At 50.5% G+C, this 25,102-nt stretch overlaps 1 protein-coding gene across 3 annotated transcripts in view; it reads left to right on the top strand.

Moving 5' to 3' along the window:
- The window catches only part of VAV2 (vav guanine nucleotide exchange factor 2), a 155,724-nt gene that overhangs the window by 101,091 nt on the left and 29,531 nt on the right, over window positions 1-25,102 (top strand). For all 3 annotated transcript variants that reach the window (XR_013975315.1, XM_080927506.1, XM_080927505.1), the window contains exons 4-8: window positions 2,498-2,566; window positions 17,822-17,924; window positions 20,412-20,510; window positions 22,044-22,112; window positions 23,422-23,522. Coding sequence is in view for 2 of the 3 variants with exons in the window: in XM_080927506.1 (XP_080783632.1) it covers window positions 2,498-2,566; window positions 17,822-17,924; window positions 20,412-20,510; window positions 22,044-22,112; window positions 23,422-23,522 (441 nt within the window). In the remaining variant the exon portion in view is untranslated. The remainder of the gene's footprint in view (window positions 1-2,497; window positions 2,567-17,821; window positions 17,925-20,411; window positions 20,511-22,043; window positions 22,113-23,421; window positions 23,523-25,102) is intronic.

Genomic DNA, 25,102 nt, shown 5'->3' with positions numbered 1-25,102 from the left:
TCTGAAGACAGCTACAGTGTGCTTACATATAATAAATAAATCTTTTAAAAAAAGTAGTTGGGGTTGGTGGGTGGGTCTGGGAAGGGGAGGGGGGAGTGTCTGGAGACCAAAGCCACCTTCACTATCCTAATGGAGTCAGAGTGGCTTTTCCTCACTCAGCCACATTCTCTTGCCAATGAAGGCTGTTGTTTTCACTGTGTAACTTTCCTGGGGAAATTCGGACAAATGCCTGCTCATGCCAGAGAGGTGCTGCTGACAGACGAGAGAAACTCCCAAAGATTCCTGGGGTTTCTTACAGGAGTGCTGTACTGGTGACTCAGGGCAGTTGTGCCACTGAAAACCAAACTGCACCCAGCAGGAGTGACAACTTGCTCACAAAAGCTGCATTCTAGAGTCTGTGTCCAGTTTGCAGACAGCTCAGCCATTCTGAGGGTAGCCTTTCCCCAGCAATTGTTACATTTATTCATTAAAATCGCTAATCATCATCATTATTGTTACTATTACTATTATTGTTGTTATGTGTATCTATTAAGGGACAACTTGGAGGAGATGACTCTCTTGTCACCATTTGAGCCCTGAAATTGAAGTCAGATCCTCAGGAGTGGTGGCAAATGCATTAAGCTGCTGAGCCCTCTCTCCAGCCTGTTACTGCTTATGAGATGTAAACCTTACCTTTCATAAGCTTCCTGTCAGTGACTTTTGTTTACTTCCTGAGCCTTGTGTGTTTCCTTAACTTCCTCAGTCTTAGGAGTCAGCTTTCTCTGCAGGAAGGACTATTTCCAATCCGGGGGAAATAGTTACCCATAGTTTGTTACTTCAGCCAGTTGGAAGAGGTAAAGGACATTCTGCACAGAGTTCTGTCCTCATCCTCGCCTCTGGAGACCGTCTCTGTGACTGGCACGTGTCCTGGGCCACAGGCCCTGCAGGGAACGTGGAGTGGGCACTTGCATGGCCTGAAGTCTCTGAAGCTCCATGGACATAGTCCAGGCGCCTGTACCGTCTCAGTCTCTCTATAACACTCCCCAGACACTCACTCCAGTGAGGACACCAGAGAGGAGCTGGTGTGTTAGGGGTTTGCCGTAAGATGACTCCAGTGGCAGTGACTGGGGACACACTGACAAGCTTAGGGGACTGATGAATAGAGAAGATGCTGCTGTGAGGTTATGATGTGGTGACATAGAAGCTGTGGTGGTGGCCTACGCTTCAAGGATCACAGCTGTCCAGTGCTGCTCTTTGGGGTCACCTCTCCATACAGCTCCTGCGTCCAAGGTGCTAGGGACACCCTAGGACAGCACATGCCTGTGGATGGCAGCTGTGATGGCTTGGAGCACTTTGGATTTTCCCTGTCCTTACTGGGTCCCAGTAGGTGACAGCTGTTACCCTATAGGCTCTAAAAAAACAATAGGTGCTGAGCAACTGTCTAGTGTAACTGGGGGACTGGCCACTTGAACACTCTGCAGCTCAATATGTCCTGGGAGGACCACATACTTTTTCTCTAGCTGTTCAGAGTGAGACTGCTATAGCATATGATATGTATAGTATAGGGTGTGTATAGTATAAAATGTGTATAGTATAGGATGTGTGTAGTATAGGGTGTATATAGTATAGGGTGTGTGTAGTATAGGGTGTGTATAGTATAGGGTGTGTGTAGTATAGGGTGTGTATAGTATAGGGTGTGTGTAGTATAGGGTATATATAGTATAGGTGTATATAGTATAGGTTGTGTGTAGTATAGGGTGTATATAGTATAGGTTGTGTGTAGTATAGGGTGTATATAGTATAGGGTGTGTGTAATATAGGGTGTATATAGTATAGGGTGAGTGTAGTATAGGGTGTGTATAGTATAGGATGTGTATAGTATAGGGTATATATAGTATATGATGTGTGTAGTATATTGTTTATATAGTATATGATGTGTATAGTATAGTGTGTGTGTAGTACAGGATGTGTGTAGTATAGGATGTGTGTAGTATAGGATGTGTATAGTATGGGGTGTGTATAGTATGGGGTGTGTATAGTATGGGGTGTGTATAGTATAGGGTGTGTATAGTATGGGGTGTGTATAGTACAGTGTGTATATAGTATAGGGTGTATATAGTATAGGGTGTGTATAGTATAGGGTATATATAGTATAGGGTGTGTATAGTATGGGGTGTGTATAGTATGGGGTGTATATAGTATAATGTGTGTATAGTATGGGGTGTATAATGTGTGTATAGTATGAGGTGTATATAGTATAGGGTGTGTAGATAATGGGAGTATGGAATGGGGGATAGAAGCCTTTGGAACGGGCTCTTTCTGTGCCTAAGGTGTATCGAGGCCTGGAGACCTAGGTAAGAGTTGACTTACCCAAGGCTCAGGGGTTGTTCTTCTGAGCCCACCAACCTAGAGGGCTAACAATCCAGCTGCTTCTGCACAGTCAGGGTAGACTTGGGGCAGGCCCCATTGTGGCCGGGATGTAGAGATCTGCCGATTTCATTTTGCCCTCTCTCTATAGGCCTTTTCCGTCAGAGGAGACGGCTGAAAACGATGATGACGTCTACCGGAGCCTGGAAGAGCTGGCTGAGTAAGTAGAGGAGGTAGATGGGGTGGGCACGGGGGAGCAGCCCCAGGCTCAGCATGGAGAGGCTGGCTCAGCCTTGATTGTCCTTTCTGTGATGTCCCTGCCAGAAGCTGGGGTTTCTGCATGGCTGAGTTACAGGCATCCCGCCTGCTAGGCATCTTCTGCCTTCTAGAAGGCTGCCCAGCTGCCTGGTAATTGCCTTGGTGTCTGTTGGTCATGGATGGTGGACTTTCTCTTTTCTCTTGGAATGTTTTTTTTTTCTGTGGAGCTTGTGGGAGTGGCACTGGGCAGGTGCCTTGTGTTCCTCTTCCTGGTCTTTGGGTGCCATCCTGGGTAGGCTTTAAGCAGTGGGGCTTGTGGCTCAGATGGTCTTCCAGCTTCCAGCTTAGGCTGTCTCTGGAAGGAGAGAGAGAGCTGGTTCTTTATCTCTTTATGACCCCATGTAGCTTAATTCCTCTGAGGACATTTTTTTCTCTACTGCATACAGCCAAGCTGGGTCATTTCCTCACGGGGGTGATGGAGCCTTTGACCTAACTCTTTAGCCTGCTGTGGTCAGATGAGTGGGATCATGTGGCTGGTAAGGGATTGCCTAGCTCTCTGCCAGTGAAGGAGGTAGCTCACCCTGAGCCTAACAGTGGGAAGGAGAGGGGCTAGACATCCCATTCTGACAGGGAAGGAGCCAGGCTGGGATGAGCTGGACCTGCCTAGGACCTAGTTTGGTCCTAATCTGTGTGTCTGCCTTTCTCCCAAGCCCAGGCCTCCTTTCTGCCCCCTGATAGGCTGCTGTCTTCATTTTCACTGCATATATTGCCTTGTCCTGAGATAAATGTCCTTCTGCAGACACTGTGACCATCCCCCACCCGCTTTCCCACTGTCTACACCAGCTCCGAAAGGAATCAAATGTGCTGGGGTTAACCTGTTCTGAGCACTAGCTTCTTAAGGCCCCATACTGGGGTTTGCTGTGTCCCCTCTCCCCATCTGCAGTGTCTCTAGAGATGGGAGTACAGTGTGCTTGCAAGGTCTGTTAGATGTGTCTAACCTCATGACATTGGGGTATGACATAGTCATATACACAGGTAATGCTCAAAGAGGCTCCCCTCCCCATTACAATGTCTGAAACAAGTTTATACTTTGTATTGGGCGGCAGTCATAGCTGTTCTGAGCCCCATGCAGCCCAAAGACGTGGTCTGACATGCCTGGAACTCGTCCACAACTTATCTTGTCTGTCCTGGGCTGGCAGCCCTGTCATGCAGGTCTGTGAGAGCTAGAGAGTCCTCCCCAGCAGGCAGAGGGAATTCCGAAACTGGTGCTTGTAGACCTGGGATGATCCCTTGGGCAGGAAGCCCAGAGTTCCTTCAGACATCTGGTGGAACCTTCCTGAGTTGTAGAGTCCCTGAGAGAGAAAAGGGTTCCATGAGAGCCTGCTATGTTAGGTACCGCTATGATTCTGACCCATCTCCGGAGCGGGCGAGGGCCCTAGGATGCTCAGGTGCAGGCAGAACATCATAGGGCTGCAAGCATGGAGGGGTGGCATTCTGGCCAGTGGCACAGCACTGCCCTAACCTGTGGTGGCTGAGGAGCTCTGGGCTGGCGCTCAGAACAGTTCTGATGTTCCTCCTGTGTCTTCATCTGCATTTTGGCAGTGTCCCTCAGGTTGGCACAGACTGGGATTTGGAGGGACAAGGACCCTATAGGTCTTGTGTAACCAGGGCCAGGTATGAAATAGCCTGATTCCCTCCCCTGTTTTTCCAGACTGCTCTCCTGGAGGCGGCTGTGTAGCATGGTTCATCTGATGCATTTTAGTTTCAAAGACTCACACAGTGGCAAGCCTGCCTAGAACTTGGGCACCCATCTCCTTCTTCCTCAGACCCCTTCTGGTTTCGACTGGTCTCTGTCCAAACTGGAACTACTCTCGTAGGAATACAAGTTCAGAGAACATGTAGCCTTGCCCAGCCAAAAGCTCCTCAGTGACATTCTTGCTCAGCCCCCTTAATCCTAAACCCTGCAGTTACTGCAAACCTGGCCTGGAAATTACAGGGTAGGAGCGTGAGTCTGAGTCTTTAACTTGCTGACCAGGCCTTCAGTATGGAAGAGATGTTGACCCAGGCCTACCTTCTGAAATACTCTGCTCCAGACTGGAGGTGGAAGCACAAAGGGAATTTTGGGACAAGGTGGACGGGTCATAAGACACCGGCATAGGCTGCCTCTGTGTCCCTGGCTGAGGGGTCCTGGATCTCCATGTAGCATGTATACATACTCAGAAAAGCCTTTCCATGAGCACTGCCTAGAGCTTTTACAACCCCACAGCACATAGACTAGCCATGGCTGGAGCCACCTTGTATCCTACTTGAGGATGGTCCTGGTTGTCTGCGTGGACCATTCACTCCTGGAGCTGTGGGCTGAGCCTTAGCACAGTTCTTTCCTGCTCACGTGGCCTTGGCAGGCTGCTCGCTTTGATGCACAGTTTCTTCCTCTGTAGAACATGACATTAGTATGAGCTGGGAGGGACTATAGGGAAGATGGACAGCAGCGCTAGACGGTTTGAGTGAACCACAGTGTGCTCACAGGTACCGTGAGCACCCGGGGCTCCTCTCTAACCTGCCCCATTGGCCGAGAACACCTCTCTCCCTGATTTTTGAGTAGCTGTGACAGCGCCGTGCGGAGGAAATCGCACACAGGTTGCAGATGTGACTGCTGGTTTTCTGGTAGCCACACCAAAACTGTAAGAAGAAACAGGTGAAATTAATCTGAAAAATGTATTTTATTTGAACTGATTGACCCAAAATATTGCCAGAGCAATGTTATCTGCAGAACAACAGCTGCCAACAAGTAATTGAGTTTTCTATCACGGCCAGTCAGTCCCCTGGCTGGGCAGATGCTGTGTGATCGGTCCACGTCCACTCGTTACATGACAGCTGTGCATAGCCCTGAGCCACCGAGCTGGGCCGTGGGGGACATAGTCTCAAACGGCCTTCCAGGGCCATGAGCAGAACCCGGCTGGGTAAGGCTCCTTTCTGAGGCGAGCTCTATCCTTTCTGAGGCGAGCTCTAAGTTCCCTCTTCAGATTGTTACGTAATTGTGTGATCAAGCAGTCGGAGCAGCTGGCTGAGGCAGTGCACACAAAACATAGCCACTTCAAAATGCCGTTATTAAGCAAAATGGGTCCAAAAGGAGAGGCCTGCTTTTCAATAGCTCTAAAAATTGGTGCCCAGGTTTGTATAATTTGCCTCTGGAAGTGTCTGATCCCACGACACAAGCCTGGTATCCACCCCTAGCCCCCACCTGCAGGACTGGTGGCTGCCTTATACAGGAGGGCTGATGGCTCAGAGCAATGTTCCAAGTGAGGCATAGTAGCCAGGGTTCTGGGGTCACAAAGGCCTGGCTTTGTCCCATTGTTTTTCTCTTTTGGGGGCCTTCTGTGCCCAGGTGACATGTCTGGAGCATTCCCGGGGCTCAGGAAAGCAAGGGCAGGCGCCACCCTTGGGCTGCACAGCTCTCCTGGCTGTGTTCTGTGTTTGCCTCAGGTTGCTTAGTCCCCCCGAGGGCCTCAGTTTCTTCATCTCCACCCCGAAACATGCACAGATGTCCCTTTGAGGCCACAGACTCCACAGTCTGTCGTGTCAGAACCTGCTTTGTTGCTGGCACTGACATCAGTGTCCTGAAGTGAATTAGTTTGCAGCCTTAAACAAATGGGCTCATGCCGAGCCAGGAACTGTAATTTACCTGTAAGTGTATAGCTACATGTTTTATCGCATCCTAAAACAACTTCCGGTGCTTCATGTCAGCATCAATGGGTAATTCTTAAGGTATATAAAGGAAGGTGGTTCGGAGCTCTTCTGCGCCTTGAGGGGACTTGAGGTGGCAGGGTTGGCAGTGACCTGGGAGGGTGATTATGTTTCTCCCTAAGCTCCAAGCCTTGGGCACTCTGTGCAGTGTTCTTTGACAGAAGAGAACAAGGGCCGTATCTCTGCATCGGGCTCTCATTCAAGTGGAAGTTCATCTCCATCCTTGCCCATGGTCCTCCCTCTGCTCAACACCGTCAACGATAGTTTAAAATCTGTCTTCAGCGTTTTCAGGTTCAGTGCTGCGCGTGAGGCCTGTGTGTGCAGGATACCATGCTTGGAGCCTGGGGTTAGTTGGGTATGTTTAGGATGTTTTTATGTTCACCCCAAGTAGCTTCTTTTCCAGAGGGGTTAGCTTTAAAGCTGACTTTACAGAAAAGGCCAATGGGAAGGAGGGAAGAAAATCCAGGCATAGTGGGGCACACCTGCAATGCTGTCCCTTCAAAGGCTAAGATGAGACACTTAGGAGTTCAAGGTTGGCCTGGGTCACATGAGAGTCTCAAACAACAACAGAGTGTCTTCAGGCCCCTTTAGAAAGCAACCCTGTTCATGCACCCCTAGGGAAAGTCTCAGACCTACCTATTCTAGTCTGAGAAAGGCTGGAAGTTAAACTTTCTCCTGTAGAGGTAGGGATGGCTTCCTCTGGCCTCAGGTCAAGTTCAACAACACCGTTGACTGAGGTGGAGAGCTGGCCATGGGCTAGAGGAGAGGTAGGGGGCTCTTACAGACAGGCCTTAGCACGGGGCTCACATTGTGAAGCTACAGTCTGTCCTATAGTTTTATTGCCTAAGGCTGGGTCACTGGGCTTCCTCCATGGGTGACAGCCAGAGATCAAAAGGCCTCTTCCCTTTCTTGACTAAGTCACCTCAACTGGACCTCCAGCATTGCCCAGAGGACGTGATGGATTTTGATCATATTCACCCCCTCCCCCACTCCTGCTGACCCTTCTTGCAACTACCCCATGTCCGCTGTCATGTCTGTGTACATATATGTATGTGTGTGCATTCAGCTCCTGTACCACAGCACATGTGTGGAGGTCAGAGGACAATCTCATGTGTCCATCTTCACCTGCAGTGGGGTTGTATTCTGTCTGTTGCCTTCATTGGTCTCGATGGCCTGTGGACTTCTAGGGGTTTTCTAGTCTGTGCCAGGATCATAGGGATTCTGCCTTGTCCAGCCTTTACACAGCTCCTGGGAGTCGGGCTCAGACCTTCCTCACACCCATGCAGTAGGCGCCTTCTCCCAGCCTCCCTTTCTGTCCCTTTTTTTTTTTTTTTTTTTTTTTTTGCTGACCCATTGAGTTTCATTAGAGTTGTTGCTTACAGGAACCTGGTCACCTTACCTGTGGCTACACAAACAAAAGAAAATGACTCCCTACAAATAACAAGTGTCTATTGGGGTGCCTTCTGAGGACTTTGAATTGTGTGGCATATCAGCCTCTGCTGAGTTTTGGGCAGGAGTCTGGGGAAGAGTCTGGGTCTCATTTATACCTTACTTGGGCGATTAGAGCTGGTTCTGACCCTGTGGTGACCTATGTCTGACCAGCTGCCCAATGCTAGCTCCTGTGAGGAGCTGCAGGTTAGGTTGGGAACTTAGAAATGTTTTCTTATTCCATACTGGCCTGAGAGTGACCTGTTTCCCCGGTTCGTCCGCATTGTGAGCCTTAGTACAGGGGAATGCAGTGGGCCTTAGCTGTTACTTCAGCTGCCTCCTCTGCCAGAGAAAGGAAGGGCCCTTCCTGATGCCTGTGAGGCAGGCTTCTATGCCACCCCTCCTGCTCTAGTGATTCAGATGTATGGGCAGCAGACAAGCTACAGGATCTCACAGGACCAAGCCAGCCACAGCCTTTCTCTCCCGGCAGAGCCAGCCAAAATGGGAGTTTTAGAGCCATGTGTGGATATACTGCGATTTTCCAGCCAAGAGCAGAGAGCTTTGTGCTACCTAACGGGGCCTTGCAAATCCGATGATGTCTTTTAGAAACCCTGAGAGATGAAGGCCTGGCCTTCCTGATGTCATGCCTCTTGAGTTTGGCACGGATGTTGCACACATTGCAAAATGAGTAAGCAGTCCACAGTGGGTTCTAAAAACCCAGGCCGGAGGTCACCCCTGAGAAGCCACTCAAAGCACTGCCAAGCTAAAAGGATGCCTTCTCTAAATGTTTGTCCAGAACACTGGGGGACCTTGACACTGAGTTCCTATTGATTTTCTACATCCCTGTCCTGGTAGAGCCAGTTCCCTACAGGTCACTTGTAAGGAACATAGCATGCAGATTGCTTGACCTGAGCCCAACACAGAGATAGACGGAAGAGCCAGGACCGGCGATATGGCTCAGCAGGTAAAGTTGCTTGCTGCCAAACCTGACAACCCGAGTTCAATTCCTGGGGTCCATGAGGCATAAGGAGAGAACTGATTTCTTCACAATGTTCTCTGGTCTTCACACTTGTACCTTGGTACTCATCCCCACCTATAGAGGGGGTGGGTCAGAAATGAGGTGGTGACGAATGCTCAGACTATAGATGCTCAGTCCTTATGTGAATGTGTTCTCCGCATTCCTCCTACAGAGTTCTATGCCACCTTAGCCTCAACCACATGGGGGTGGGGGGCACTGCCCTCCATTTTACAGTTGGTTAATAGAGCTTCAGGAGGGGAAGTGCCTTGCTGGAGGCCGCACAACCCACACCATGTGACAAAGGAGGAACTGAAACTCTGGGCCATCTGTCTGGGGCCTAGGATGTTCTGTGGGACTCGCCTCATGACCCAGTGCTACCTTGTCTGTCAGGCTGTCAGTATCTGTTCATCCATGGATAGTTCTAGGCTCTTCTGCTTAGAAGGAATTCCCAGAAAAGAAAAGAGGCAGTTGCTGCACGCGCTCATCCAAGTGTGTGTGCGTGGGCGTGTTGTGGGGGGGGGCAGAGCCCCAGACTTGAAACCAGATGATTTCCTGTTCCTACCTGCAGTCAGAGTGACCCCTTTCGTGGAGAGTGATTAAAGGTGTCTAGGTGTCCTGTTTGTCTCTATGTCCCCACACAGCCCATCCAAGCCATAGGAGCCACACTTTGCTGCCTGTGCCCTCAGATGAACTATATTCTGGCGTGGGCTGAGGTCACAGAAACGTCCCCTTTGGTTTCCTAGTAACAAGTTCATGGTGGCTTGTCACAGGCTTGCCTGCCAGCCTCATGCCTGGGGCTGGGTTCACACTGTGTGCCAAGCCTGTCAACTCAATGTTTATGTCCCCCGTAAACACGCAGTGCCCAAGGCAGAGGGAAGTTGCTCATTTCTCCCCACTTTGCAGAGCAAGGGAGCTGGGCAGCTGCCTCATTGAAAAGCAGGATACCAGAATCAGCTATCATGCGGGCTAGTGAGTGGGGCTGTGGGCCAAAGTGTGTGTGGGGGGCACTTTGGGCCCTTTCTGGAAGAGTTCAAGGCTGGTGTAAGAGGAGTCATTGTTGGGACGTAGCATCTCTCAGTGAGGCGGTCCCCCCACACATATGTTCCTGTGCATTCTCATGACGGTTGGGCCAAGAGAGGTAACTTCTATAACCCTGAGAGGCCCATTGTAGTTCCTGGGCTTCCATGGCCTTCGGGCTCATTTTTGCTGTTTAATCTCGTGTCTCAAGGCACTTAGCTTGTGAAAGGCTGTGGGTTCTGTCCTGGGTTTCTCTCTGTGAGTGCCTAATATACACACAAGTACATAAACCTTGGCTGCATTTCTTGGGTGACATTTCTTGTTTGTTTCTTTTGAAAGTAGTTCTGTTGCTGGGCTTGATTCTTCTGTTAGGTTAGGGTGGTTGGCCAGCAAGTCCCAGACACCTACCTTTCTCCACCTCCCCAGACCTGAGATCACAAGCACTCTACCCTCTAAAGTGGACACTGGGGATGCCATCATACAGCCCGAGCTTGTCACCTCACCAGGAGACACTCAAGTGACCCTCTTCTCATATAAGAATTGTCCCCTGCCATGCTCCCACCTTGAAGCCATCTCTATCCTAAGGATCAACAAGAATTTGGGTTCAGAACTTAGGATAAATATGGGTCAACCCAAAAGTGTTTGATTATTGCTTGTTTATGTTGATCACCGAGATTATCATATGGCTTTTACTTTACCAAGTTTGATTTTACTTTTGATTTTATTTTTGTTTTAAAAGAGCTCTTTGGCTTTCTCTTCATTTCTTCCTCTCTGGTACTTTGGAGCACGCGTGTGTGAAACGTCCGTTCTGCGATTTTCTAATTGCTAATAATATGCATGAAGCTGTTCGTTGACCTGAATTAATTAAATAATGGGCAGAGACTGCATCGTTTTAATGCAGATGGCATCGGTGTGGAAATTGCTCAGGGGCATCCTCATGGCTCTGTGTGTCAGCCCAGGATCCAGACAGGAATTGGGTTTGCTGCTTTTTCTCGGCAGGAGGATTTGCAGAATAGAGAGAAAATGTGGAGTCTGCAACTTTGAGGCTCTGCACTGTAGGTTAAGGCACTAGAACAGCTTTCCAGCCCCCCACCCCACCCCACCCCACACCCCACACACTCTTTCTGCTTCTGGTTGACCATGTTTGACCTGAGGGTGTTTAAGAGAGATGTTGGGAAGTGGTGTGTGAACCACAATCCTGCCAGGACCTGGCAAGACCAGGACACAACAGTAAAGAATGTGTTAAGTGATCATTCTGGGGGCTATTCTCAGGGTCCCAGTACCATGTGATGTAGTGGCATCCGCTAAGGGCTGCTCCCAATGTCTTAGTCCTGTGTGAATGGTGTTTCCAGCTTCCCAGTCTTGTGGTCTCGTTTTTTTCTGTAACCAGAGAGGAACAAACCTTAGTCTCCCCTTTCCTACCTGATGACTCCCTCAGAGGCTTTTATGTAGGTGCTCACTTAAGGAAGGCCACTCCAGTCACTGTATTGTCACGCATAATGGTACCCTCTAAGCCTCGATTTATGCTGGCACCCATGGGGTGCACCATGCTTGATATCTAAGGAGGTCTGGCTCTCTACAATGACAGAATGGTAGTGTCAGACTAACATTCCTCCAGCCACCAATGCCAAAACTTGGAAAAAATACATAAAAATGTACACAGAGGCACTGGACAGCAGCCTAGAGCTGAAAGTGGAGGACATATCCTCATGAGCATCGATCAGTGAGAGATTGTCTAGATCAGGTTAGCCCTTGGGCATATATCTATGAGTGATTATGTTCATTGAGATGGGAAAAGCCAGACCAACATGGGCGGCTCCATTCCCTAGCAAGGGCTCATGGGTTCTCCCAGAGTGGAGAAAGTGAGCTGAGCAATAGCATGCCATCGCTATAGCATACACTTGTAATTCACCACTCTCTGCTCTTTGATGTGATGATCTGCATGTGTGTGACTGGCTGCTTCAAGTTTCTTCTGCCTGACTTCCCTGCAACACAGACTGTATCCTGGAACTGGGCGCCAAGTAAACCCCTTCGCTCTTAAATAGTTTGCCAAAGTATTTTGACACTAGCGGCAGAAACAAAACTAAGACAGAAAATGGTACTGAGAAGTAGGGCTATTGCTGTGGTGGACCTGATCATGTGGCTTTCATGCCTTTAAAACTGCTTTGTGGGAGGAACATGGGAGACTGAAACCTTGGGCTGGGAAAACGATTGAATGCCAAGAGGCAGGAATCTCAGTGAGCAGAAGCCACTGAGCCTACTGCCTGCATCCATGCTTGACCCTTCACACATCTGCGTGACCCTTCACACATCTGTGTGACCCTTCACACATCTGTGTAGCAAGGGACCTGTGAGTTTCAGCAAACCATGGATATGGCTGGGAGCTGAATTCTATGGCAGGGTTAGCTCCGCCCTCTATAGAGGATAGAGTTTGAGTTCAGCTGGGTTCACTCTAAGAATAAACATGGTGTCAGGAGAAGTTGCAGGATCCAAAGTCTCCATGCATATCAGTCATAATTCCAGTATTCAGTTAATAAAATTAGGTGTCATGGCCTGCAGTGGAGTTCCGGAGGACACTGTGTGGGGATTAGTTCTTCCCTTCTACTGTGAGGAGAATAAGGATGAAACCCGGGCTGTCAGGTAAGGGTGGCAAACACCCAATAAGCCATCTCTCTGTTGTATAAGGGGAAAGCCAGAGGCTTAGACCCCATCACAGACGTTTCTGTAAAGTGGCGTGGGACAGCATTGTTTGCATTGGTAGCTGAGTGCCACATGGGGAAGGGACCCAGAGTTAAAGGGTGAAATGGAGTTTTGTCCAAGATGTTTAAGAAGCCAAACAGGAAGAAAGAAGTCTTGGGCGGATTACTCTGGAATACACGGGTACATATAATATGTGGGATATTATACACAGAACCAGTCAAGTGGCTCCAACACCTCAACAAAAGTACCGAAGCAAGATGTCAGCAGTGCTCTGTGGCTTAGAGGAAAGCCAAGATTTCTCAGGTGAGAGACAGGAGTTTTTTCTATAGGATTGCGAATATTGTTGGAATGCTATAGCGGGAAAATCTGAGAAATTAGGCTTCATTCAGTTAGGCATAAACGCTCAGGGGGCTAGAGAGGTAGCTCAGGTTACGAACGTTTGTTGCTCTTGCAGATGACCTGAGTCAGGTTCCCAGCTCCCCTCTAATGGCTTCCAACCAACTGTAACTCTACTTCTTAGAGGATCTGATGCCCTGTTCTGACCTCTGAGGGTATCAAGCACACACGTGGCACACAGATGTGCAGGTGAAATAACTGTGTACATGAAAAAAATGGTTATCAGGGCATATTAAAAATAAAGCAGATGGCCAGTCTAGAGGTAGGGTGAGAGGTTGTCACCAGACATGCCAAAGCTTTTACTTGCAATACATAAAGATCTTAAAATGCAACAAGAAAAACTTTTAAGAGTTAGAAATGGACAGAAGCTTTGAACGTACCTCCCATAGAGGAAGATGGAGTATCAATCCATGACCAGGAGTCATTCGGGCAATGCAAAATCAATGCCTGTCCACCTCCTCGGCTGAACAGAAAAGCTGGGCTGCAACAGCAACTAGAGGAGCGTGAGCTCGCCCACGCTTCTGGGGGGGATGTGGATGCTGCAGCAATGGGGGAGAGCCCTGGGCAAGCGCTGTGAAGACAGGCCTGCCCGTCCCTATACCCAGCAGCTCCAGCAAGTGGCTTTTAAAAGAAGTGAAAGTATGTGCTCTCTCGTGCTCACTCTGTGGGAGAGAAATGCTTACATAGCAATTCCTGTTCACTATAACCAACACCACTGTGTAATGTCACGTGTGCGCGGTGCATACACGTGCACATGGAGACAAGGAAAACTTCGGGTTTGGGCATTTTTTCCTTAACTGCCATCCATTTCTTTCTTTCTTTTTTAAAAAATATTTTAAGATGTTTCTTTTTATCTGTATGTATATTTTGCCTGCATGTTTATATGTGTACCGTACATGCAGAACCCATGGAGGCTAAAAGAAGGCAGTGAATAACCTAGAACAGGAGTCACGGATTCTTGTGAGCTACCACATGGTTGCTGGGAACTGAACCCAGGTCCTCTGCAAAAGCAGTCAGTGCTCTTACCACTGAGCTATCTCTCCAGCCCCAGGTTTCTTCTATTTCTAAGTATGTGTGGGTTAGTGGCAAGTGCGAGAGCAGATTTCTGTAGAGTTCAGAAGAAAGCACTGGATCCCCTGGAGTCAGAGTTACAGGAGCCACCATGGGGTGCTGGGAACCAAACGTGGGTCCTCTACAGGAGTAGCGTGTGCTGTCATCTCTGAGCCCGTCTCTCAGGCCTGAGTTCACCAGGCTGGCTAGGAAGCTTCAAGGGTCCATGTCCCTGTGCCTCCCTAGTGTTGGCATTTATGGTTACACTCTGTTATACTTTTAAGTGGCCCAGTGCCCACGGAGAAGGAGATTGGATCACACAGTACTACTCAGTATTACAAAGGACCAGATGCAAGTCCTTATGGGCTCAGAGATGAGATGCAGAGGTCAAGAGGAAGGAGCTAGGGGCTGTCCGTGCTGTTGACTTTGCAGTGGGGAAGGTGGCCTCTTGAGGACCAGCCAGGAGGGAGGCTGAGGGTGGGGAATGGAGAAAGGGGATTGGTGGGTCTGAGGAGTGGGTTGGGACTGAAGTTGGACAGCTCCTTTGTCAGAGTGAGTCAGCCAAGGTGCATTGTTCGTTTTATAAATCTTCCTTACCAAAAACACCATGAAGACACCGTCTTGCATGGTTTAGGAGGCCAGTGGATACAGGTGTGTAGCTGGTATTGAGAGTCAGCTGGGAGTGAGGTGCTGAAAGTTTACCTATTGAGGAATCACCTTTGTAAAAGCCCAGCAGCTCATGGGAGATTTGATACTCTTCAGTCAACAAGCCTCATCTGACTAGGACCTGCTGGGACCTCCTCACAAACCCCACTGTCTCTTTGTTGGGCTACAATGGGGGCGATCCCTCCCACCCAAGGTCAGCATCTGCCACCTGCTCTTTGTACATCTGTCCATCAGGAGCTTCAGAGCCCAGTGTCAGAGTACGAGGGTGTGCATGCATGTTTCACTGTGCATCAGAGCAGAGGTCTTCTAGCCACCCCATCTTCAACTGAGTTAGGAGCCAGGCCCTTAGAGCAGCCGTACCTCAAGAGCTGGTTCCAGGAGGCCTGAGCCAATGTCTGTGTGCAGGTCTTTATTGGCAAGGAACCCAGCTGGGTGGGGGCTGGAGTCTTAGAATTGTCTTGGATATCCTCGAAAGGGGGGTTCCGATTCTGGCTGGTTTCCAGCATGTAAGACCCCCATTGAGGCTCAACTCTCACCCATTTGACCCCTTTCTCCAGCTTGTGGAACATGTAACCATCAAAGCTCCCTGTCCCATTACTTCCTTCCCCTGGCCCGTTGGAGCGAAACCGGAGTCTGTCTCTAGACTGGGAGGTGTCTCCTCTGCCCTGAGCAGTCTGTTTCCGAAGCCTGGAAGCATCTGCTTCCCTCAGTTCCACGTGGTTGGAATTCTAGACAGCCATTGTGCCCCCAGCCTTGCTCTATTGCACGAGAGAAGTTTGGCTGACAAGTATCTGCCAGAAAGGACCTTGAAGCCCTCACCTGGCCCAGGAGTCTGGCGGCTAGAATGGCAGGGCCGTACCCTTTGGCACAGAGCCCAGAGAGGCTGGGGAAATGATTTATGTTCTCTCTGGTGGCAGTTTCCAGGAGACAGCCAGTCAGACCTGCCTAGGGTAAGGTCAGCTGGGAAGACCACAGGCTATTCCGAGGTGAGCCTGACCTCTGAGTGTAAGCCCTGCATGGCAGGCAGGAGGCTGGCTACACCCCAGTGTCTGTCTGTCCCCCAGTTATGATGCCCCAGTACGGGCAGGGAGATGAGCCAGGAGGACTTGAGGCTGAGGCTGTGGGAGTGTGTGTGTGTGTGTGTGTGTGTGTGTGTGTGTGTGTGTGTTTGCATGTGTGTGGGCAAGCACAGGTGTTATTATTTAATGTGCAAAATGGCCACCTCTAAGGATTATATGGACCTAAGAAAAACAACTGGCTTTTAAAAACTTAAGTCGGTGGGTCAGTGAGATGGCTCAGAGGGTAAATGCTTGCATAAAGCTTGGCACTGATTTGTGGAGTCATCCCATGACTCAGGAGAGTAGTGGAGAAGAAAGAATGACATGAGATTTAGGCTAGTCTGGGATCCAATGTGAGTTCTAAGCCAGCTTGCGTGACAGAGTGGAGAGTGTCTGGAAACAAAGAGAAATTTGGTGTGAGCAGAAGGCTTCAGAGTAGATGGGCAGTTCTCTGGGTAACTATCACAGTCGATTGTTAGCTTTGTCCTCTGATCAGCAGTTGTGGGGATACCCAGAGCACCACCCCTCCTACCTTGGCTCTCAGCCTGTGGACGCTCACTGAACAGGGCTTCCCATCTGCGTCTCTGAACCCTGGGGCACGGCAGTGGGTGTGGGAGGGCAGTCGGCTTCCTGAGGAGACCTGCAGCATGGTGGGGTGGGTTCAGAGTGAAGGAGGAGGTTGCTGAAGTGTGGGGCAACCTTGTCATCAGCATAAGGCAAGTGGAAGGGTGTCTTCAGGGCTGCAGGAGCCCCAGGTGTACCTGGGAACGTCTGTATACATTAGGCAGGGGTCTGCAGAACAGCCGTGCAGGGGGTGCCTGTGGCGGTTTGAATCATAACTGTCCCTTGTCCTAGGCATTTAAATACTTGGTTTCCAGTTGCTGGCAGTGTTTGGGAGGTATGGCCCTGCTGGAGGAAGTATCCCCTCAGAAGCAGAAGCACACTTTGAGAGTGTACTCTCTCTGCTTCCTGCTGTGATTAAGATGTTAACACTGCACACACAGTCTGGAAGGAGAGGGAGAGGGAGAGGGAGAGGGAGAGGGTGGGGGGTGGATATGGGTTCTCAGCTCATTTTCTCCTGTGTCCTCAGTCCAGGGTCCCAGCTCACAGAATGATGCTCCCACATTTTTAAGGTGGGTCTTCCCACCTCAGTTAATGTAATCTAGAGACTCCCTCAGACATGCTCAGAGGTTTGCCTCCAACTGAATTTAGAGACTCTCTCAGACTGAAGAGACAGCATGGCCAATGTAACTTATAAAAGAAAGCATCTGATGAGGTCCTGATTACAGTTTCAGAGGGTGAACCCATGGCTCTCGTAGTGGGGAGCATGGCAGCTGTCATGGTGCTGGAGCAGTAGCTAAGATTTATATCTTATCTACAAGTTGGAGGTGGCAGTGGGGGTGGGGGGAGAGAAACTGAAAAGTTGGCTGGGTTTTACTTGGGCCTTTGAAACATTAAAGTCCACCCCCAGTCCATACCTTCTCTAACAAGGCCACACCCCTAATCCTTCCCAAAACAGTTCCACTAACTAGTGATCAAGCATTCAAATAAGCCTACTGGATCCATTCTTATTCAGAGAACAACAGTGATTGTGGGCTCATGCCAAGTAGACAATCAGCGTTCATTAGTGGTCATAGGTAGCTTGGAGGAGGCCCAGGAGTTGTGAGCAGAATTGAAACTTTCCTGAGTTTTAAACTGGTCTTTGCTTTCCTGGGTGCTGAAGGTCACCATGTATTCTGTGTCTGTCTCCATTCCTCCATCCTGCATAGTGTCCACAGTTTGTGAGAGGCAGCCATCTGTGGGTCCTGTGCCCAAGGATGATGGAGCACTTGGGACTCCTGGGCATGGGCTGAGACAGGAGCTCTGTTCTGGGTTAGGAGCTGGGCATTTCTGTGGGTCAGCCACAGAGGATCCCAGCGAAGGGAGGCGTCTCTGGCTGGTGTGTCTTCAGCATTTACTCCAGGCTTGGGGCAACGCTAGGGAAAGGGAGTTTTCAAAGACAGGCAGATCCCTATGGCAGCTCCTCCCAGGCTGATCCAAACCCACAGAGGAGCTCCACTGTGTAGATGGGGAGCCTGAGCCAAGGTGGGAGACATGGCGGCTGGACCTTCCTTCTTTGCTCACCCACCTCTCTGTGCAGCGAGCATGACCTGGGCGAGGACATCTACGACTGTGTCCCATGTGAAGATGAAGGCGATGACATTTATGAAGACATCATCAAGGTGGAGGTGCAGCAGCCCATGGTGAGCACCCACCCTCACTCCCAACCCCCGTACCCCTTCCCACCACCACCCTTGCTATAGGCAACTGAACCTTTCCATGGAAGCCGCCTGAGTACAGACCCAGGTCCTTCGGGATGAGAGAGGGGGTGCTTCCCTGCAGTGTCCTTGCAGCCCTATTGAGACACTATGAGGGGCCCTGTGACTGCCGGGCTCCTCCAGCAGAGTGGTTACAATTTATTTTCTTAGAAGGTTCATAGTCTTGCTTATCCAGAGAGCTTTAAAATAGTAACTTTGTATTCAGTCTAACTGAGCTACTAGGCACACATCATTGTAACTCTTTTTGTGTGCAGAATGAGGAGGCCTGTGCGGGCCCAGCCGGCCAGCTGCACGCCTTTTATGTTGAAGGGTATTTATTTTCATGCAGCTTTGGCTAATGATCTTGCAGACCATGGTTGGTGCTAGCTCTGGCTTTTTGCCAACAGCTGCTGTATGGAACTTGGGGGTCTGCCTGTAGGGATCCAAAGAGGGGGCCCTAGAGGGGCAGGCCATAGCTCCTACGGACCCCTGGACTCCTCCCAGGTGGGCACCTTGCCACTTGTCAGTTGTGGAGGCTTTTTTTTTTTTTTTTTTTGACGCATGTGCTTTCCTGAAGAAGTGGGAAATTTATCAAAAGCCAATATTTCTGTCTCCCATCTGTGTGGGAGCCTCCAGCTGGTGGCAGAGAAACAAAAAGCTGAGAGAAGAATCCCAAAGAGCCCGGGGAGCCTTCCCAGGCTGCCGGTACCCTGCTGTGTCCCTGGCTTGGGAGGAGAAATGGAAGGCTATACTGGGGTATCGTGGCTCCTTGCACCAGCCTTGAGAACACACACATTCCTTCCTGATCATTTAATGATTAGTCTCCCCCCCCCCCCCATTATGCTCAGGGCTCCAGAACAGGTGGGAGAGGTTCCGCTCTACTCCCCAGCTTTGCCAAGTCTGATCAGGGCTTCCCCAAAGCAGGCCTGCTGTGGCCTAGGAAACCCCACCATGTTGATTAAAGCCTCTCTGAGCGTAAATATCAGTATGCAGGCACAGTGGCTGGTGGGGGCATATCTGACCGTCCCCAGGCTGAGACTACTGAGACTCCTGCAGCTCTCCCAGGAGCCTGTCACTGTCCCTGGTCCTGAAGAACCTCAGGGACAGGAACATGTCGTAAAGGACATGCCAGTGTTCTGACATCCACTGCTGGATCTCTTTTCTAGTCCATCCACAGAGGGGATTAGACCTCTTGCTGTGAGGGGTCTCTGAGATACAACAAAGGGTTCCCCACTTCTCCTCATGCCCCGGACTAGCTGACTAAGAGTAAGGCAGGTTCTGTGTCCAGAACCCATGGGAGGATCAGCAAGGGCACTTCAGTCTTATGCTGCGTCCTGACTCTTCCACGGCGGACTCTGGGAAAGACTGTGATATGGTTGTTGAGGTTGGGCTGACAGTAGGGTGGGTGGGCTGTCGGTCGTGACCCTTCCCAAGTGTGGCTTGAGGGCAGTGGACACTGCTGACTGGTTCACTCTTGTTTGCTCCTCCATGCATTCAGATCAGATACATGCAGGTAAGTTGCAGGTAAGACAAGCTAGGCGGGCTCCTGCCGCTGTCTTTCCGTCTGTTGGGAAGAGGTCAGAGACCACAAAGCAAGTTATGGACCATGTTCTCGGCGAGACGTGGTCAGGCACACAGGGTTGGAAAGAGTCTTGGGCTGAGGTCCCTACCCTACCCCATGCTGCCTCAGATACCGACGGACCTCACCAAGTCCTCGCTCCATGTTGCAAAATGCTTGGGAGTGCCGTTGTGCGGACCATAAGGGGCTCTTAGGATCCACTGGGTAGCTGGGTAGACATCAGTCCAGTGTTGGCTCCTCAGTCCAGTTCGGGGCGGACCAGGCTGTCTGAGCTGAGTGAACCAAAAGAAAGCAGCTCTAAAGCTCACCACAGCCCGGCTCACTCCGCCGTGTGCAGACAGTGTGCTCCTGCTATAGAGGTATGTCCCCAGGTGACCCCCTGATGAACTGTTAGCTCAGGCCTTCTGGTCGGAGGCCGGTGGCTCTTCAGGGAAGCCTGGCCTTTGAGGCATTTGGCGTTTTGAAGCCAGAATAGGTCAGCTATGGGTCTCCAAGAGGTTAACCAATGCCCGCTACTGGACAGGGCTGACCCACTCCAGCAAGGGCCCTGAGCACACCTCACCTGTATGTGATAGGATTCTCACTGAGGCTTTTGTCCCAGTCTGGTGAGGACTCAAGGTGAGTGAGTACCCAGGAGTCTAGAAGCCTCGTGCCTTCCTTGCTGCTGACTCTCAGACCTCTCCTGCCCATGTGCCTCGGTTTCCTCAGTCACAGATAATGGGGATGGGCTGTGGCCTCACATTCAATAACCTTGTGACCATACTGGAAAGGCGTCATCATGTTGTGTGGGTCAGGCGGCGGGCCCCTGGGTGGCCGGGCAGTGGGACCTTGGCTCGCATGTCATTTCTCCTTAGAAAATGGGCATGACTGAGGATGACAAGAGAAGCTGCTGCCTGTTAGAGATCCAGGAGACCGAGGCCAAGTACTACCGCACCCTGGAGGACATTGAGAAGGTGAGACCTTTTTCTCCCGGAAGCCCAGGGTAGAGACTCTTAGCACCCGGTCCTGTTCTTCAGGCTGTGAGGAGTCACCCTGACCCAAAGGAGCTTAGGGAAGAGAGGAGCTCATTTTACCCTAACTTGATTACCTTGTCAGTGGAGGGAATCCGTGCAGGACCTCACGCAGAAACATGGAGAAAAGCTGTTTGCTGGCTTACACGGGCTAGTGTTTAGCTGGATTTCTTAAATAGTCCAGGGCCACCTGGCCAGGAGCTGCTGCTACTCATAGTGATCTGGGTCCTCCTTCGTCAATGAATAATCAAGCCAGCCCCCCACAGACATGCCCACAGGATGGTCTGAACTGGCCAGTGCCTCCATCAAACTCCCTTCTGTGACCCTAGACCAGCAGGTGTTAGCCTGTGGGTCTCGATCCCTTTGGGGGGGGTGTCCCAATTCATTCAATTGCATTCTAACTGATGTTTACATTATAATTCATAGTGGTGGCAAAATTATTATTATGAAGTAGCAGTGATGATTTTATGGTAGGGGTCACCAGGACATGAGGAACTGAGTTAAAGGAAAAGTGAGGACCACTGTAAGTGGACACAGCATACTGGGTAGCAGCCCCTCCACCTTGCCGTAATATTCTCACACAAAGTTTCTCCCCTCCCTTCTGTGGAAAGCCTCCCAGCCTCCCCTGAGTTTCTTCTCAGTGTTCCCACCTAAGCCAGCCACGATTGCAGCTCTGTCTTTGAGCATGTGAGGTCAGGTCTTGAGCTAAGTTCTCTAAGCCTCCCCTTGCCCCATGGGGCATCTTGGTGCCTTTGTTGGTAGCTAGGAATGTAACACATTGGGTGTGATGGGCCCTGAGTATGGCCAGTGCCCTGTATCTATCCACCTAGCCCCATCACAACCCAGTAGGCCTTGCTTATGAATCTTCCTGATGCATCTGTGTCCTTTCGTCAAGAACAATACCAGTGTCAGCTAAAATCCTCTTGGCTGTTATCTGGTGTGGAGTTTGCCCCAGTGTCTTAGAGTTTGCATTGCTATAAATAGACACCATGACCAAGGCAACTCTTATAAGGACGGCATTTAATTGGGGCTGGCTTATAGGTTCAGAGGTTTAATCCACTATCATCAAGATAGGAGCATGGTAGCATCGGACAGGCATGGTGTAGACAGGAAACGACTGGCTTCCAGGCACCTTGGAATGGGGGTCTTAAAACCTAAGCCTGTGGAGACACACTTCCTCCAACAAGGCCAAACCTACTCTAGGGCCGCATCTCTGAATAGTTCCACCCCCTGGGACAAGCACCTTCAAACCGTCGCAGCCAGTGTGGCCAGAATGGTGAGTGAGGAGCCCCCAGCCATGGTCCTGGTGTACACTTCCCTTGACCCAGGCTGGCCTTACTGTGCTGTGGTCTTGGTCCCAGCCTGCCTCGCCTTCATGTGCTGTCCAGTGAGCACCGAGCCCTCCCTGTGTAGGGCAGCTTTGGCTTTGACTGGAAAGCGAGTGCATACTGAGCAGCAGCATTCTTCTTTCCTCAGAACTACATGGGTCCCTTGCGGCTGGTGCTGAGCCCGGCGGACATGGCTGCTGTCTTCATCAACCTGGAGGTAAGCTTTCTGGCGTGTTCCTGCCAGGTATGCAGCTGTCTCCTAAGACGGTATCCCTGGGACTTTGTAGACGTACGTCCCTGCTGGTGCCTTGGCTGACTAATGGTTGACAGATGGGAGGACAGCTTCCCACCCTGGGGACTGTGCCTTCAGGAGGCAGAAGAGGTGAGATCTGGTGCGGCCTGAGAGTTTTCCTGTGGCTTGCTATGGAAGTTCTCAGCTGTGCACAGACCCGAGGCCCACAGAACCATTAGCAAGGCTTCTGTTAACACAGAGGGAAGTGTTCCCCACCACTTTCTGCTCTGCAGGTGTCTTTTGACTGTTCATGTGCACCAGATGACCATGTGTGAAGGTACAACTCCAGATGCCACACATGAGTGGATGCCCCTCCCCCACCCCAGGGCATGCTGCCTGCTTCTGGCTCCTGACCACCTCCCGTCAGCTCAAAGACACGAGGTTGGGGTGGGGGTGTCTTCCTCTCCCACACAGGGCTAACCAGTGTATCTTTTACTGTCTGGGCCTCAGCCAGTACACATGACTTGGAAGAGAAAAGAAGCTGGGAGGAATAGAAGGGGTGGCCAGCGTGCTCAGCACCCTGTATCTGGGGTGAACCATGAGGAAGCTGAGTGGCTGCAGGCGGCTCCATTCTTCCTAGTAGCCGGGAGGCCACAAGGCTGAAAGCTGAGAACAGCTCCACTGCGTTCTCCATCTTCTGGCTTCAAGTCTGTTCTGAGGCAACTGCCATGTGTCCCCAGGGGCCCCATTCTGGTCTAGGAAGCTCTCTCTACTGCATGACCATAATGTACTTTAGCTTCTCCATGTGCTGGGCACTGTAACAAGAGCGTCTAATCTGTGGCTGGGAGGCTTTGAGTGCAGCCCCAATACTAAATCTGAAGTTTACTTAAGACATCGAAAGATTTGCTGTGCGGTTTTATATTTTTGTAACTTGTGTGATTCTTGAGTGCTGACTGGGTTGATGGCACTGGGCTATAATGTCAAAGAGTCAGATAGTCAGATGGCAATGTCCCACACCTTTAATTGCAGTATTTGGAAGGCAGAGGCAGGCTGATTTCTGAGTCCGAGGCCAGCCTCAACTCAAACCATACTCTGGTCTCCAGAGTGAGTTCAAGGCAGCCAGGACTATTCAGAGAAACCCCACCTGGAAAATAAAACAAAAAAACCTAGACACACCTGCTGGACGCTTCCAGCTGAGTGACACTAGCCTTCCCGGGCTTGGATGAGCACCCCACAGCACCTCTTGGGTTTTTTGGCCAGCGGGGCCTGTGCACTGACCCTACTTTCCCCTTAGGACCTCATCAAGGTGCACCACAGCTTCCTGCGCGCCATCGATGTGTCCATGATGGCTGGGGGCAGTACCCTGGCTAAGGTCTTCTTGGAGTTTAAGGAAAGGTGAGTGACATCCGGCTTGACTGGAACCTCAGCTGCCTTCAAGGTTTGAAGTGTGAATCTGGAAACCATCTAGGCAGGATGACAGAGAGGTTCAGCCTCACATTCTTGGGACTAAGGCAGGGGGCCACTTGTCTCTGGATCCTTGTTTGTCCTTGTAACCAGGGTCACTACTGTTTCTCCGTCACAGCTTAGAGGATTGGGAGCCTCCAAGCCTCACTTCAATGGTAGGGACTTGTGGGGGTCCCTGTAATCCTTTCTGCCTCTCTGGCTTATTGCGGTCATGGTGGCTAATGTTTCTAGTCACTAGGCCCGAAACTCAAGGAAACAATATAGTTTGTTACTTGCTGTGTTCTGTTCCCTCCTTGACACTCTGCTGGCCAAATAGATTGCAGTTTGGGAAGAGGGATCAGAATGTGGTGTCCAGAAGTACAGCAGCCACACCTGTTTTAGCCACGCCCTGTAGCTCTACAGTAGGGGTTAGGAAAAGCCTGACGCCAGTTCAGCGCAGAGGCGGAGGCCGTGGGCTCTACACCACAAGAGACCCGCAATTCCAGGGCCACAGCCACAAAGATTCAAAGTGCCTCCTCTGTGACAATGGGTCATTTGTTGTGTGCCCTGTCACTGCCCCCTCCCCCTAGTCTTGTTAAGAGCAGAAGTCGCATGGAGGTATACCAAGGTGGGCTTGTGTTTCAGGGTGGACCGGTATTGTTTGAGATGCATGAGGTGAAGTTTGTGCCTGTGTAACCTTATTTCCAAGTTGTGTGTTTGTTTGTTTGTTTAATTATGTGTTTGTGTCGGGGGCAGAGGTATCTGTACAAGAGTGTCAGGTGCCTGAGGAGGCCAGAAAAGGTTATCAGGTTCTCCTGGAGCTGGAGTTATAAGTGCTTGTAAGCTACCCAGCATGGGTGCCAAGAACTCTGCAAGAGCTTGGTATTAATCTTAACCCCTGAGCTCTCTTTCCAGGCCCAACATTTTTCTTAACAGTTCAAAATGTTGGTGGTTAAAATGAAGGTCCATTACCTCCTACTTCTACAGCCAACTTCCTGCAACACTCTCGGAATGAATCATTTGTTCAGTTTTGACAACAGTAGAACACGTTTATAGTCTGTGCTTTGAAGCGATCTGCACATGGACGAGAAGGTTAGGGAAGTATGCAGGAAAGTCCCTGGTTGCTGCACTGAAGGCTTCAAGTATCAGAAGCTGCAGGGTGTGGTTGCAGGGAGTTCCTAAGCCTGACACAGGCAAGGGGAAGGGTGGAACACCTAGAGGAGACGGGCACAGTATCTGGACTCCATATGCTAAGCAAATGGAGCTACATCTACCCCCAACCCCCTTTAAGCCTGAGCTCCCTAATTTCCCACTTGTGCTGGGATTGTAGCTATGTGTCTGTCAGGATAGGCAGGGTCAAGGGTCTTTTGGGGTCCTGTGGAGGAACAAAGAACCCCACTAGAGTCGTGTTTGTTAAGCCAGCAATGCCTGGGGCCAGGGCTCCTGCCTGCTGCCTTCTGCTTCTGCGCTTAGGCCTGAGTGTCGTCTGCTCCCAAGGCTGAAGTGCATCCATTGCCTTTTATTTCCGCGAG

This window comes from Micromys minutus, assembly GCF_963924665.1.
Source record: "Micromys minutus genome assembly, chromosome: 13".
Taxonomy (NCBI): Eukaryota; Metazoa; Chordata; class Mammalia; order Rodentia; family Muridae; genus Micromys; species Micromys minutus.
This window is presented reverse-complemented; position numbering and strand designations above follow the sequence as displayed.